This window comes from Daphnia pulicaria, chromosome 4 (genome assembly GCF_021234035.1).
Source record: "Daphnia pulicaria isolate SC F1-1A chromosome 4, SC_F0-13Bv2, whole genome shotgun sequence".
NCBI classification, from domain to species: domain Eukaryota; kingdom Metazoa; phylum Arthropoda; class Branchiopoda; order Diplostraca; family Daphniidae; genus Daphnia; species Daphnia pulicaria.
The window spans coordinates 1,624,138-1,639,919 of NC_060916.1; the positions used below are offsets into that span (position 1 = coordinate 1,624,138).

General features: G+C 40.8%; 2 protein-coding genes and 1 pseudogene across 5 annotated transcripts in view; all 3 read left to right on the forward strand.

Moving 5' to 3' along the window:
• The window catches only part of LOC124336054, a 570,649-nt pseudogene that overhangs the window by 387,943 nt on the left and 166,924 nt on the right, over nt 1-15,782 (forward strand).
• Nucleotides 1-15,782, forward strand: part of LOC124336181 — a 455,543-nt gene that overhangs the window by 51,623 nt on the left and 388,138 nt on the right. The window lies entirely within an intron of this gene.
• Nucleotides 162-10,309, forward strand: LOC124336121 (heterogeneous nuclear ribonucleoprotein Q-like). Of its 4 annotated transcripts, none has more exons than XM_046789786.1 (11): nt 162-633; nt 1,919-2,050; nt 2,115-2,274; nt 2,340-2,577; nt 2,642-2,818; nt 3,157-3,292; nt 5,366-5,571; nt 5,664-6,090; nt 6,173-6,312; nt 6,382-6,700; nt 6,938-10,309. In XM_046789786.1, exons 2-11 carry the CDS (start codon nt 1,921-1,923, stop codon nt 7,096-7,098), a joined length of 2,094 nt encoding a protein of 697 aa, XP_046645742.1. In that variant the 5' UTR covers nt 162-633; nt 1,919-1,920; the 3' UTR covers nt 7,099-10,309. The 4 variants fall into 4 exon arrangements, with proteins under 4 accessions (XP_046645742.1, XP_046645740.1, XP_046645744.1 ...); XM_046789784.1 differs by lacking the exon at nt 3,157-3,292 and adding an exon at nt 4,438-4,573 and having other exon boundaries at nt 171-633; XM_046789788.1 differs by lacking the exon at nt 3,157-3,292 and adding an exon at nt 4,438-4,573 and having other exon boundaries at nt 179-633; nt 6,921-7,077.

Here is a 15,782-nt window from a genome sequence, read left to right on the forward strand (position 1 = left end):
TTGATAATCGATTGGAGGGGCCCGGGGGCCGGTTTGACGTCATGCCATGTTGATTAAACAAAGAGAGAGAATGATAAAAAAATGAAATCGAAAAAAGAAGAGAATGATTGCCATTAATACGAACGATTTAAAAAATAAAAGATGCGTCCACGGTGACGTGGAAGTTTCCTTCGGTTCGTTACGTGGTTTTTTTGGGCGTTACCATTCATTTTGAAAAATGAATAAAAGGGGCGGAGCTTGGGAGCCGAAGGCATGACGTCATTGCAAAAGCAAGATGGCGCTTTTCCCCATCCGTTCGAAAATTCGTGGCTCGCAAGAGATCGGTCGGCAGACACAGTAACGACGACGGTGGTGTGTGTATGTGTTGTGTGTTGCAGTCCCCGTGTTGTTGAGTGTTTTGTTGAGTGTCCGAGAGGCGAGTGAAGAACGAAAAGAGCGTGTCATTTCAACAATCACGGCTTCGGCCGTCTATTTACCACACTACTCGTCGTTAAACTCTGAGAAAGTTTCCCCCCTTTAGTTTCCTCCCGTCTTGTTATACTTGTGGTTTTCATTTTTAAAGACTGTCGAGCCCCCTGAAGTCACGACGAAAGCTATCAACATTTCGTCCGACTCGCAATTCGAGCCTCACAGGTAAACCCAAAAACGAGAGAGAAACAAACTTTTGATTCTTTTTTTCACACGACATTTTTGTTTCAACATTTGGAGGGAAAAAACATTTTTGGATGTCTCGGAATGTGATTCATCATTCCGATCATTACAGGCCCTTAACCCTTTTTTTTTCGTCTAAGAATAAAGAGACAAATTTCTTATTTAAAAATGTTCTTAAAAATAGTCAACACTTTTAAACTTTTATTTTTTCGAAAATGACGAAGACGGTTGGTAAAAGTTTGGAATCTTTTTTCTTCTTTTTTTTTTCGAACGCAAGAGTCTACGTTGTTTCCCGCCCGACGCTAGACGCGCTGCCTGTCCATTTTTTCGCCTCGAGGGGTCCACACACACACACACAAATTTCGGTTTTGGGGAGGTTTTAGAGTAGGCGGGGGCCCGAAGAAAGAAGGGGGAGAGAATAGAAGAAGTGAAAAAGGAGAGAGAGAGAGAGAGAGGAAGAGAGGAGAAAAAAAAAGGAGAAGCTTATTTGACCACCAGCGCCCGCCCCAGTTCTTTTAACAGAGAGCGCCCGTAGGGACACACCGTATGGACGACCGACGTCGACGACTTTTGTGAAAAGAAAGAAAATAATAAAAAAAAATATTCTAGCCCATTTTTATATATATGTATATAGGGGGAGAGTAGAGAAAAACGGAAGAGAGGGGTGTACATTTTATCCCTTCCCTTTTTTTTCTGCACACAATTTTACGTGCGGACCGTGTAATAAAAACCTTGAATTGCTCCATTCTCTCCCCCTCTTTCGTCTTCTTAACAGTGCTGCTGGCCCCCTTTTTTCCACACATAACGCTTTCTCGTGAGACTCTGAAAAACCGGTGGTGGTTCTAGTCGGGGGGCACTGTGTGGCGAGTGAGAGGAACTTTTTGGCGTTTCTTTTTTTTTTAATTTCTCCCTCCGACGACGACGACTGTTGTGTGTGTCTTTTTTCGTGCGTGAGTGTGTGTAAGGTTATATTACTCTTTTTTCGAGGGGAGACTACTGTACAAAGGTATTTCATTCGTACCTCAACTTCTCTACTACGTACACACACACACGTTGACCACACGTCTCTTTGTGTTTGTTTGCTACCAAATCTTTTGTTAATCAAATCGACACGTTCGATTGTGTGTGTGTGTGGTTGGATTACCCATCAGTGCCTTCACAGTGTTGATTTAGTGGCTTGACTTGAACTGGAATTCTCATTTTCTGTGTTTGTGTCTTGTGTGTGTGTGTGTCTGCCTCTTGTGTCAACACTCAAACACAAAAATAGGTATGGCAGATGGAGGGGAAGAGGCTGCTGCACGAGTCAGCAGTCCAGAACACCTGGAGGAGTATCACCGCTTGATAGAACTGGGACTGGACAGAAGAGTAGCCGGAAAGCTGGAGGAAATTTACAGAACAGGTACTGTGTTGAGATTATGCAACTGTTCTGACACGAGTTTCTAATATTTGGTTGCTATGTCTAGGTAAATTGGTCCACAGCGAACTGGATGACCGAGCCTTAGATGCATTGAAAGAATTTCCTGTAGACGGTGCCCAATCAGTGTTGCAGCAGTTTCTAGAATCAAACCTAGAACATGTCTCAAACAAGTCTGCCTTTCTTTGTGGTATAATGAAAACCTACAGGTCAGTGCGCTGTCAATGCCAACCAAGTTCTTTCGAATTATAATGTTTGTGTTTCTTTTCAACAGGCAAAAAGTCAGAGCCCTAGGCTCAGCGACTGCCAGTGCTGGACTTGGCACAGCCAGTGGGACCAGTGCTGTGGATACGTCTTTCGACTTAAAGCCTCTAGGAAAGGGACCAGATGAGGAGAAAATCAAAGCAATCCTTGACAGGACTGGCTACAAGCTGGATGTCACCACAGGGCAGAGGAAGTATGGAGGACCACCACCCAACTGGGCAGATCCACCTCCACCCAACGGCTGTGAGGTAAGTGTGCCCAACAACATCAATTGACAATGAACAACATTCTAACAATTCTTCTTTCTTCCAGGTCTTTTGTGGCAAAATTCCTCGAGACGTCTACGAAGATGAACTGATCCCGTTATTTGAAAAATGCGGGACGATCTGGGATCTTCGGCTGATGATGGACCCCCTGACAAACCTCAACCGTGGATATGCCTTCGTTACTTTCACTACAACTGAAGCAGCTCAAGAAGCCGTGAATCAGGTAATGTTGGAACGATTTTTCTTGTATGGTCTTAGTCAAAATTAACCTTTAGATCTTAATATTAGTTTTAATACTTGGGTTTTTTAAACAATTTTTTGTCTGATGAGTGGATGCTTTTGGTTGCTCCAAGCTGGTTGCTGTTGACCATAATCGGACACTTTTAAGTTAAAAGTCAAAATTCAATTTTTTTATTATTCAATTTCAATTTTTTTGTTACTTTTTTTTTGTATTTAAACGGGAAAGAGAGGGAACGAGTTTTGTTTTGTGCTTTAGTTAGTTTAGAATCTCAACTCTTGTGCAAAGATTAACGGTGATTGGGTTGCTATGTACACACACAGCTGAATGATTTGGAAATGAAAGGCGGGCGACACCTGAAAATTAACGTTAGCGTCCCAAACCTGCGCCTCTTTGTGGGCAACATTCCCAAGTCCAAGGGCAATGTCGAGATCATGGAAGAATTCAGTAAAGTTACAGGTAACACAACATGACACAACCCCCAATCTTTTTCATTATATCCTCCCATCAGAAACCTCCAAAAACTTTTTTTCGTGTTTTTCAATCCTCCTCTTACTTTTTATTTCACACTTGAAATCATAACATCGTCAAAAACAAAACAAAAAAACAAACAACACATGTTTATTCACTTCTTGGACAGCACGTTCGTCTCCTTTTTCTCTGTCACAATCTTCTTTCTTTAGCTCCAGCGTACGGGAATAGCATAGGATTATTGCCAGCTGTTCGATTTCTTTCTTTTCCCCATTTTTATTGTTATTGAATCTACGAGATGATAGAATCGGTCCCATCTATCCATCCATCATCTTTTTCAATTGCCTTTGTCCATTATTAACATTTTTTGAAAAGGAAAAATCGAACTATCGGCACAGTGTCGTGTACACACAAAAGTTGAAAAGGCGGGCAAAAGTCCTGACGCTGCAATTCGATGATGGATTGATGTCGAAGAACTTCCGTAATCGATTCTGTATCGTCTTGGGGGCTTCGAATTCTTTTATCATCTTCTATTTCTCGTCTGGATTTCGATTCTTATTTTATTATTTTCCTTTGTAATTTCGTTTCTTTCGAGGGAGCAGGGGGCATACGCACTTAGACTCAATTCTTTGTTATCGTCAGAGCTCTCTCTGTCTCTTTTCCGACAACTTTTTCCGTTTCGTTGTGGATTATTCGTATTTTTTGTTGTCCGTTTTCAAACGGGAGGTCAAGATATTTGGAGGCTTTGGTCAGCTTCGAGCAACCGCCACACCGGAATTTTTTTTATTTTTTTTTTTTGAATTGCTGTTGCTCTGTCGGTAGTCCTTTTCCCATTTTATTTTTCTGATTCGTCTATTTCAAAAAAAATTTGCGCGCGCGAATCGTATACCCACAGATCAAAGTGAATATCCGGTGAATGAATGAGTCGGTGATGATTGTGTGTGAGTGTGTTTGCTATTCTTTTTTCATTTTATTTTTGCGGCTTTTAGTCAATTTGGAGGTGAGGGGTCTTTATTTAGAAAATTCGATTTTCTTTTAATTAATTAAAAAAACAACAATCAACGATTCGATTTTTGATTTGATTTGTGTGTGTCTGTGCGTGCGTATTGTGTCCGTCCGTTCGGCGATGACAGCTCAATGGTTGTGAGATCCGCAAAGGCCGGAAGGTGGGCGTGACCATCTCGCACAACAACCACCGGCTCTTCGTGGGCAACATCCCCAAGAACAGGGACGGGCACCAGCTCTACCAGGACTTTGACAAGTTTGCACGTAAGTTGCTCGAAAACGAATCGATACACAATCAAGTCCCACCAATTCAAAATAACAAAAGAAACAAAATCACACACACACCGGTTCCTTCGACTCTCCCCCCTCAACACATAAACAAACCAACCACCACCACAAACAATTCCTACCGTCCGACCGACACTCGATTTGTTTTTGAATTTCATTTATTGTTATCGTTTGTTTTGTGTGCGTGTGTGGCTTTTTAAAACAACAATCCTCCCCTGGCTCGATGGATTCACATTTTTAGTGTGTGTCAAGTTTCTCCCATATGTGTGATAATTTGCCCCTTTCTGTTTCCGACAGATCCGTTTGGCGTGGATCCCGCCAAATTTTTTTAAAATTGTGCGACATTTTCTTGACAAACATTTTATTTTGGGAATTATTTAAAAAAAATGTACAATTCGCGCCTAAAATTTTTTTTATCGGGTATCGGCTCTCTCCTTCTTCTCACCCTGTGACTCTCCACTGTTTATTTTTCTTTTTATTTATTTGAAGCATGGTCGTATAGAAATACCCTATGGCCTATCACTTACCTTTCTCTCTTTTGTCTCTCTCACTCGATTCTTTTTTCTCCAACATCCTCAAAAATTCTCACCTAACTCTGACCTAACCCGACACATGAAGAGAATGCACCTCCTCCAATTTGATTTCTCTTTATTGAAATTTGACACGTGCACGTATGAATAATCTTTATTTTTTTTACTTTTCATTTTGTGTCGTGTTTTTTTTTTTTTTTGCTTCGTGGTGGGTGTTGGGGTTTTTTTCTTCCATCAGCTGGCCTAGCGGAGGTAATCATTTACAGTTCTCCGGATGACCGCCGGAAAAATCGCGGTTTCTGCTTCTTGGAGTACGATTCGCACAAGTCGGCATCTTTGGCCAAACGACGTCTGAGTACCGGCCGAGTGAAGATTTTTGGATGCGACATCATCGTAGACTGGGCCGATCCGCAAGAGGAGCCGGATAACGACACAATGTCCAGGGTAAAATATTTCATTCATTCTTCATTTAATTTTAGTTTCAAATTGAATCTTTTGCACCGAGTATTTTGTTAATAACCTTTATTTTTTATTAGGTCAAGGTGCTCTATGTGCGTAATCTTACGCAGGAGTTTACTGAAGAAAAATTGAAGGAGGCCTTCGAGGCCCATGGACCTATTCAGCGCGTCAAGAAGATCAAGGACTACGCCTTCGTGCACTTCGAAGAAAGGGACGATGCTGTCCAAGCGATGGAAGCCCTCAACGGTCACACACTCTACGGAGCAAACTTGGAAGTGTCGCTGGCCAAACCGCCGTCGGATCGCAAGAAGAAGGAGGAGATACTCAAGGCCCGAGAGCGCCGGTTGCTCCAGCAACAGTTTGTCCAACGTGGTGGTCCTGGTAGCGGTTTAGTTCCAGTCGTACCGCCTGCCTTACGCGGTGCTCGGCCGCCCATTCGCGCCGGTGGAGGTTCCGTCCCTTCTCAAGCTGCCGCCGCTTCCGGCGCCCTGGCATACGGTCGAGGTAACATTGTCTTCATTTGTGGTTTTGTGTTTTTCCTTCCCAGTGAGTTGAAACCAGACTAAAATCGTTGGCTCTGTATTAGATTTTGATTTTGAATACGGTTACGGAGCATATCGAGGTCCCTACCCCGATCCGTATTACAATGGATATTTCCCTTACACTGGAGGTGACTATTACTACGACTATCCAGCTCGTGGCGGAAGAGGAAGGCCGGCTGCAGGCGTAAGTTGTTTTTGTATTCCTACTCTATCTCTTTATGAATGCGTTTTCATTTATTTTGATTGTATCTAGGCACCCCGTGGAGGTCGTGGCAGGGGTGGTGGCCATCGCGGTGCTGGAAGTGGAGGTAGTGAGCAGAGAACGTCTAGCCCCGCTGGCGGGACAAGTTCGAGATGGAGAGGCTCTTCTGCTGGTGGTAGTGGTGGTGGATCTGAAGGAGCAACGGCGATATACTCGAGAGGCGGAGGTGGAAGCCGTGGCGGATGGAGAGGAGCGCGTGGAGGAACGTCTTCCGGTCGGCCTCATCCCAGGTCCGGCCAACCTAAAAACTCTGCCCGAGAAGAAGGCCCCGGCGGAGGGGATGGATCGCGTCAAATGGACGAATCTTCAAGTAAGTTTTATGTTTTTTTAGTCTAATCAAAACATTCCTTCTTTCCCTCTCTCTCTCTCTTCTTTGTTGTTGTAGTAGAGACATTTGACTATCCTTGTTGTTTTTTGGTAGTCGTAGTAGAAATCATTATTGAATTTTTGTATGCAGCGCCAAATTTTAATATCTCTCATTTTTTTGTTTTTTTTTTCTTCTTTTCCCGAACGTGGTTGTAAATTGACAGCGTTCTTTATGCCGTAGGAGGATTCGGAGCAGGAGCTTTGAACAGCAGAGCAGGAGCAGGAGGTGGAGACGATTCAGTTGCCATGGGAACGTGGCGTGCGGATGCTCAACAGGGCGGGGCTAGCGGCGCCGAGGATGCCGTTTGGTACCAGGAATCCTACGGCACTCAGTGGAGCTAATTCGAGCTCCCTCTTTTTTTACTTTGCATCATCGACTCCCGGTCTGGGTACGAAGAGCCAAGAAAAAGAAGCCCGCGGCCGTTTACAACCCCCCTCCCCTGTCTATCTCTTAACAGCCACCACCTCCCAAAAGCAACACAACAACAACACTGCCCGACCACTCCGTTCACCCCCTTCTCCACTCTACTCTGCTCTCTCTCTCTCCCTCCACTTTCTCCTTATATTTTTTGAATTTTTCTTGTTTGAAGGTTAAAAACTCTCGCTGTGATGCCGTCGAGGCTCCATTCGATATGCTCAGACGTCGTTTGTTTGTTTGTTTGGGGTTTGATCTTTTGTTTGTTTTCTTTTTTTCCTTTTTCCATTGGGTTCATCTTCACAGTCTTTCATCTTCGGCCCAGCTTTTAAAGAATCGAAACGAAACAAAAGGAAGAAGAAGAAGAGTTAGGAGTAGTGGGTATTATTAGGATACAGCACACACACACACACATATAGACATGTCGTTGTTGTAGAGTTTTTTTCCCTGTACCGAGAGAGTGTCCCACTACTTTCAAATGTATTCCCCCTCCCCAACAAACTCGACAACAAGAAGAAAAACGAACGTAGATTGCGCAACTTGCGACCGATTCTTTTCGGAAAATTCTCCCCCCCCCCCCATCCGCCCTCCCTCCTGTTTCTCTTTATCTCTCCCTCCTTTTTGATTGTTAAAGTTTTGTTTTTTGGCATTTCGCGGAAGGATCGTCCCTCTTTGATCTCTCAGCTGTGAGCTAAGGCGGGCATGGCCAAGCCCTCTGCCCGGTCGGACGGGAAAAGAAAATTCTTTTAGGAAAGGAGAAAAATTAATTTTTTTTGGAAATTTAAGCACAGAAAAAAAAAAGAGATAAGACAACGACAGTACAAAAAACTGCTTGGGCACGCCACTATACCACCATTATTGCCACCCTCTCTATCCCCCCCCCTCTGCAACCCCTCACCCCCATAATGCATCTGTATTAACCCTTTTTCCACTCTCATATGTCCGTCTTCTTCAATTCCCTTCTCTTCTTCATTTCTTCTCTCCCTCGCTTTATCTTTTTCCTCTGGAGTCTCTCTACACCACCAGGTGGTTTTCAGGGAGATTGCGTCAGGGACAAGTAAAGGGAGGGATAAAAAAAAAATATTGTTGACACAATACCCATCCAGGCTGAGTGATTCGTATTGAAACTATTTTTCTCCCGGTTAAAAATAACAAAGGAAAAAGAGACATTATTTAGTAAAAAACAGAAACAAGACACACAGTTGTAGCCTCCAAGTAGACCAATGTTTCCGGTAGTCTGTAGCAAATATTTCTTTTTTTGGATTTTTGTTTTGAATTTGCGAAACAAAAAAGAAAGCAAAAAACCCCCCATTTTGTCGTTCTTCGTTCATGAACGGGGCCAGTGGCACAAAGTGCGCAGTTTTTTTTCTCTTTATTAGATTTTCCCTCCCCATCTCCCCCCTCAAAGTAAATTCTTAACAAAACTACTACAACTTTATTATTCACTTTTTGCACGCATTTAAAATATTTCCGACTATGAGAATTCTCTTAATTCTGCTACACCCTTCAGTTTATCTTGTCCCCACAATATTTCGTTATTAAAAGTAAAATCCACAACGCAACCCTTTATTTTGCAAGCAACCGACTGGGCATTTAAAATTCGTTAAACCTTTTTTTTCATTTATTTTTTTTCCCCTGGCTCATTCATCTCGAGATGAAAATGTGTTATGTAATGATGGGAAAACTGCGGCCCCTCCCTCTCTCTATCCATCTTTTTCTCTAATTGATCATTCAGTTTGTCCTTCCACTTTTTTTTTTATTATTATTATTATGGATGCGCTTTTTTTCTCGTCTTTTGTTTTTTGTTGTTTGTCATAGTCTTTCGTCTCCGATTTGAGTAGCGGTACATTTAAAGAAAAGAGGTTCAATTGAAATTGACAAGAGACGAGACATTATTTGAGACAACTCCTCCGCCTTGCGTGTATGTTTCCCTACCCCCCGTGTGTGTTTTCTTTGTTGGTCGTTAATTCCTCCACCCCTTTTCTATCAATAGTTTTTTTTTTCTCTTTATTTTCGGTCTCGGATTCACTTAAGTGAAAGTGGAGAGTGACCCTCTCCTGGCAAAATTATCTATCCACTCCCCCCTAAATGTGTTTTTCTTTTCATTTCCTTCCCCATTTATTTGATTGAATTCTCTTTTTTCCCTTCTTCCTGCCAATGTGTATGTGTTCTGCAATTGTTTTTCAACTCTCTTTTTTTTTGATCCAACTGAATGTGTGGATGCTAAATGGAAAGATACCCCAGTGCTCTTCATCCGCCACCATTTCAAACTCCCGTTATAGTAATATTAAAAAAAGGAAAAAATTCAATTTAATCCCCGGGCCTTTTTTTTTTCTTGAAAAATTAAAAACAATAAGATATTTTTTTGTTCCGTCACGTTTGACGTGTATTGCGGAAGAAAACCTAAAAATTGTTTACTTTTTTTTTATTTTTTTTTCTCTTGATGCGACGTGTTCAACTTTTTTTTTTGTCTTCTCTCTGCTGTGTATAAAATAATCATAATGTGCGGAATTGGTCCGGTGAAAGTTCCCCCCTCCCCCGCGTGTTTTTCTCTTCTCGGAGATGAAAAAAAAAAGTTTGATTCGGAGCGCAATTTTCCCCAAATCGTATTCCCCAACCACACCCATTTATCTTTATGTCTTTGGTTTATTACACTAAAAAAAAATTCCCCTTACCTGTATTTTATTTTGTTTATTTTTTTTTATTCATCCCCTCCAAATTGTCCGCCCTGATAATTTGTGTTACATCATCACTTTTTTGTGTTTAGCTTATTATATAACTTTGAAAACAAAAACAAGAAAATGATGGAAGACGACAAAACACGACACGTTTACAAATAGCTAGTTTGATTGAATTTGCCCCCCAATTTTCTGATTTTGTATGCGAGAATGCAAGTAAAACCGAAATTAACTTGAGAGATGTTGAATCGCATTTTGTCTGGCCCATAATAATTGATGCATCTCGTCCTTCATCAATGCAACAATTACGTGATGCTGTTTGTCCGCTGATGGATCTGTCAAACCGTCGAATTCTTTTATTTTCTACCGAGGGTGCTGAACGAAAATGCTAAAATGCTCCCATCTCGTTTGAATATTTGACCGTTGAAAATACAACATGCAAGAGAGAAAGTACAGTTGAGACACACCCAACATTCTGTTGCACATACATGAAAACCTTAAAAAAAAACTTTCGGTTCCATTCGTTTTTGATTTTCCTTCCATCGGTATGTGTGTTGTTGTGTCCTTGCACCAGCGAGTCAATCCGCTTCTTTTTAGCCTTGCATCCATCCCTCCATTTCTCTCTCTGCTGGTTTACTAGTTCTTAAAATGGAATATTTTAGTTATTCAGATCGTTCGAGACCCCTCTGTTTTTTTGCATAGTTGCTTATTTTCACATTTCCTTATTTGACGTGACAAAGACTTATTTGGGAGTTGTAATGAAACCGGTTAGTCTACAGCGAACGACATGCAAAAACCACCCCCCCACTTGTTTTTTTTTTTGCCACAGCTATTTTCTCTCCCCCGATAAAAGTCTTGGGAGGGTTTATCAAATGTCTCCCCCTCCTTTATTGGCGCTCTATTCAAATCTGCAATTCTGGTTTTCACCTAGTTTTTTTCTTTTTGGGTTGCCCCGTTTGTTATTACACCGAATCAAAGTGATGATGATGTCGTACCCACCTTCTTATTTTTTTATTACATCAACGTTTTACATATTGACATAAAAAACAATTCGGTTTTATATGGTTCTCTCCCCACCCTTGGTTTCTCACAGTCTGCAATGCAATGCGTGTTTTTTTGCGTGTTTTTTTTTGCACATGTGTAAGAAGAAGAAGAAAAAACGGAACACGTTCAATCACCAAAGTTCACACGGGGGTCTGAGAGGGTTGATCATTTTCCCACCTTACAACATTTGGCCATCACACACACAAGGAGCCCCCCCTTTTTTCACCTTTGATAATTTACATTCTAAAGTGATTCTATAGAATGAGTCGGTGAAATCTGTAATAATTCGTTCATTTTGTAAACGACGCGGGCATTGAAAATTGTATTTTCAGTAATATGCGCATATATGTGAGAGTGTATGTGTACGTGTGCGATTTGATACATGAAAAACCTGTCTCCTATTTCACTCGTTTTTATTGTGCCAAGTGTCACCATCGTCTTGGCGGGGGACAAGAGTTTTTTAAAAATAACATAAAATTCTGGTTTGTTTTTTCAGTAAAACAAATTATATCACGACACATGACCTTCTATATGACCACATATATATAAGAGTGACGGGTTGGCACGGTCGATTTGTCTGGTATAAATTATTTCCAAATCTTGTATTACGATATATTCACGCGAGCAAATAAGCTGCCAGCAAGAAGATTATGCCGTATAAATAAACACAACGGTGCTGGCCTAGCTAATAGTTTGTTTTTTAGGGTATTTTTAAAGATTTCGAAAATTTTAAATACAAATTTCAAAAATGTTTTTCGGCTATTGAGTATCTTGTGACTGATCATCAAAACAATTCAGAAATGGCTAGACGATAACAAATCAGACTCGATCAACACTGTCTGGATTTCTTAGAGAGAGAGAGCTGGAAAAAAATAATTGTGAATCTTTATTTTATTATGACTGGACGATGGCCTGATGGACCTGATTAGAATTTGTATTCTCAAAATTTCATGGCGTGAGAGTTAATAAAATCTTGATGGATTGAAAATTCCGATCGGCTCCGTCTTTTTATTATTCATTACGGACATCCCGTTTGAGATGATGGATCGAACGTGAACGCTGATGATGACTGTAATAATAATTCTTTTTTTAAAATATAATTCCAAATCTATACCAAAATATACACAGAAACGGCTAAAAGCTAAAAAAGAATCCTTTTAAAAATATGGGCATTGAATAACTTTCAGACATGCCGTTATCGTACTACATAACCCAAACCAGATGTAATAATAATAACGTGACCGTTACATTCGAGTCTGTGCTCTCTGTCGTCCCTCACCATAATTGATCCTATGCAAAAAAACTACTACACAGCTCACGCCCAACGGATATGTGTTTGATCATGTAGTACCGGTCGTCGTATTTCGCCAGTAGAACAATGTCTGCGGGGCGAAAGAAATAATCCACTGCTGCCATTGTGATGTGGTGCCATCATCACAAACTTTGCATCTTGGACAGATAAAAACGCCAAACTGTTTTTGTTTTTTTCGGACGAGAAATTAGACAACCACCGACGGCGAGTATGAAGAAGAAGATTGGACATCCTTATATATTTCCTTTTACCAAAAGAAAAAAGAACCTTTTATCTCTCCGGATGAATGCGAAGATTCTCTTCGTGTACATCACCATTCATATTCATGTGTTTTTTCCACATTGCGTTTGGTGCCAAATCGGCGATGAGGGAGTCCATCCAGGGGAAAAAACAGCAGTACCAAAAAAAGATAATGGCGTCGTTCCTTATGTATTCTTCAATTGAAAACTCTTCTCCCCACCGGTAGTCTCCTCCTACCCGGAACCGAGATGGCAGTTTCGCAATTTTCCCAGGACGAGATTATACTATACGTGTGTGATGCTGTTCCAGCCAGCCACACACACAAAAAAACACGACATGTAAAAGGAAAAGTGGTGAAAAACAAGAAACCAATGGACGTTTTTCTTCGTCGCTCCATTCATCCGAGAGCTGTGCTGTGACGGACTGTGGGCGGAGCCAATACATCATCATCACACACATGTGGAGCACACATGCATAAATAATATATCCGACCGTTTTTATACTGAATATAATCCAGGTATTCAGACTTCTTCTTCTTCCTGTGTGGTTTTTTAGTCTGTTTTTCCTAAAAAACGGAAGAGATAGAGAGAGAGATGCTTTTATTATCATAATGGCGAATGCGGATGGAGTTGGTTCACATCCTGTGCAATTATATGTAGACAGCTGGAAGATCTCCGTCCCGATTGTTGCATCATATAAAAACACATGCGCATCCCATCTATCTCTCGTGTAGTATAGTTGTCTCTTATATTTTTTTTGCTTTGACGTAATATGCTGATGATGTAAAAATATGGAACTCGGGGGGAAAAAGTCCGTTGTAACTTTCACCTTTTATATGCAGCGCTTGTGTCTGTGTAAAGAGAGACTCCCGCGTGTACACACAGCAGAGTGGCTTTCACAACGAATCAGTTGCAATCATATCGACATTTTATTCCCTTTCCGGTTTTTCCCCATTATTATGGTAATGCGCAAGTGGCAGATATTTTTGTGTGGGTAAATAACGTGAATAAACAAGAACGCAAATATAGAAAATCGAAGCGGATGAAAATTGATTAACAACACATCGATTGACAAATTTATTCCGGAAAACCAAGGGGATTTTATTTCATTTTGTAACTTTGATGTGAACCATCAGAATAATGTTCTTCCTTTTTGGAAGAGTAGAAATCTAGTAATAATGAAATGTCTGAATTTTTAAAAATTGGACATGACCGATTTGCTTAATCGACCGGAAATGGCGTTTTTTTGGCACTTTCGCCGGATATGCCAGAGAAGAAATCGGTTGCTGTAGGTCGTGCCGAGTGATCTGGAAAGGATTGACGTCATCACCGCCGAGAAATGAGGACAAGAATATGTTATTTGATCAATTTCACTCGTTTGACCAAGGTCGTACAGGGCAAGATGTACGTGAAAATTCACCCATAACGCTGATTTGACTATCGCGTAATTTTAAAATCATTAAAAAAATTACGTAAATTTTAGCGCCATTTTCAAATTCAAATGTTTCACGTATTTTCCTTAAATTGTATCAAAATTGATGAGCGTATCATGTTGCATTGTTGTCTCTGGCCAGCAAAAGTCTGTCATTTTTTAGGACCTCATCATCCAGTATAGTGGCGGAGTGGTTGTTGTTGTGTGTCTGCTGCGTGTCTAGAAAGGGTTGATTTGGTTACTCGATCTTTTAAATAGGTATCAGTTGACTGCATGCTGGTGCGCCTGGTGTCCTTTTGTGCTCATCGGCAAGGACCCGTTTCCGGTGAATCCTTGCGGAACACCTGGAGAGGAAATCAGCGAGGGGTCCGACGATTCCAACTTTATATTGCGCGAATAATAGTAGTACTTGGATCTAACTGATTATAACGACGCAATACAACGTCGAATGTGCGAAATATTTTTCCGATGAATAAAGACGAATGAAGAATAATTCAATATAATACCTCACTGACTGTGTAAAATTTTTTGTTTTTGTTTTGGAATAATTCGAATAGAGTATAGCCAGTACCGCCGAGCTACAACCCGAATACATTTTTACACTGATAGGCTACAGCAGCGTGAAACCCTGCCGAGACATGCGTACATTTCTGTTAACCATTTCTTGGCTTTTTGTTGGGGAAATTAACGCATTGGCTTCGTTTAAACCCGTTACAGAGAAATTGAAGTATTTCGGATTGATCATTTGCCTTGTTCTAACTGTGCACTCTGTGAACGCGGGACTGCTGTCTTATGGCATTTGCCAATCGGGTTGTAATGCCCTGGCAGTTCCGTGGTATAGATAAAATTGCAATTATACCGGATTATTACTTTAATTTTTAATTTACTGCTTCTGTTCTTATTTAGTTATGCTGCAGGAGGCTTCACCTTTGGTACAGTAGGAGGCATAGGAGCTCCGGCCGCTGTTGCGTCATGTAACAGGGGCCTAGGAAATTGCATGTCGGCATGCTGGAAATCATTATATTCATGGAGCCTTTGACCCGCACAAGATATCTTTAAGATATCAAATAAATGTCAATGTAACACTGATGAAGCCTTTTGGGGAGAAAATACAGTGTTTTCGTGAATATTTATTTGTAATTAATTCTGAATAAATTGCTAATTGGCAAAGGATCGTTTCGGGTGAATCCTTGAGGAACACCTGGAAAAAGTTAGCGAGAAGTTGATCAACATAAATGATAAACAATCATTACGTACAGAATACGTATACAACGTCGAATATGCGACGTTGAACGAGTCCTGTATAAATGGCTTTGACTGTCTGAATGTTTGGATATTCTGTTTTGTTGGTAGATGCAGCTCCGCCAAACTACACCCAATTTTGTCACAGCGGCGTGAAACCCTACAAGTACCGCACTTTACAATATTACACGTTGTTCCCTTTTTCTTATATAGATTTCGTTTTAAGGAAATTGAAACATTTTGGATTTATAATTGACCTTAACTGGGACTATTATGGCATTTGCTAGTAAGGTTGTAATGCCCTTGGAGCTCCGTGGTATGTCTAAATTTACTGTTATCGATTATTTGGTATTATAAATGCTGTAATCTGTTCTTTGTTAGTTTTGCTGCAGGAGGCCAAACCTTGGACACTACGTTATTAGGAGGCATAGGAACTCTGGTCTCTTGTTGTGTTCCATCACAAGCAGGGGCCTATGAATTCGCCATGCTGAAAAATCATTATTTGGGATCCTTCCCGGCACCGAAATCTAAAATCTATAAAATCTAAAATGAATGACAAATTGAATATTTATCACTGAAGCCTTGTTGCTTGTTGGAAAAAATAAAGTCGTTTTCATGATATTGATACTACATTTTTCTCAGTGTAGGATATTATTACTATAAT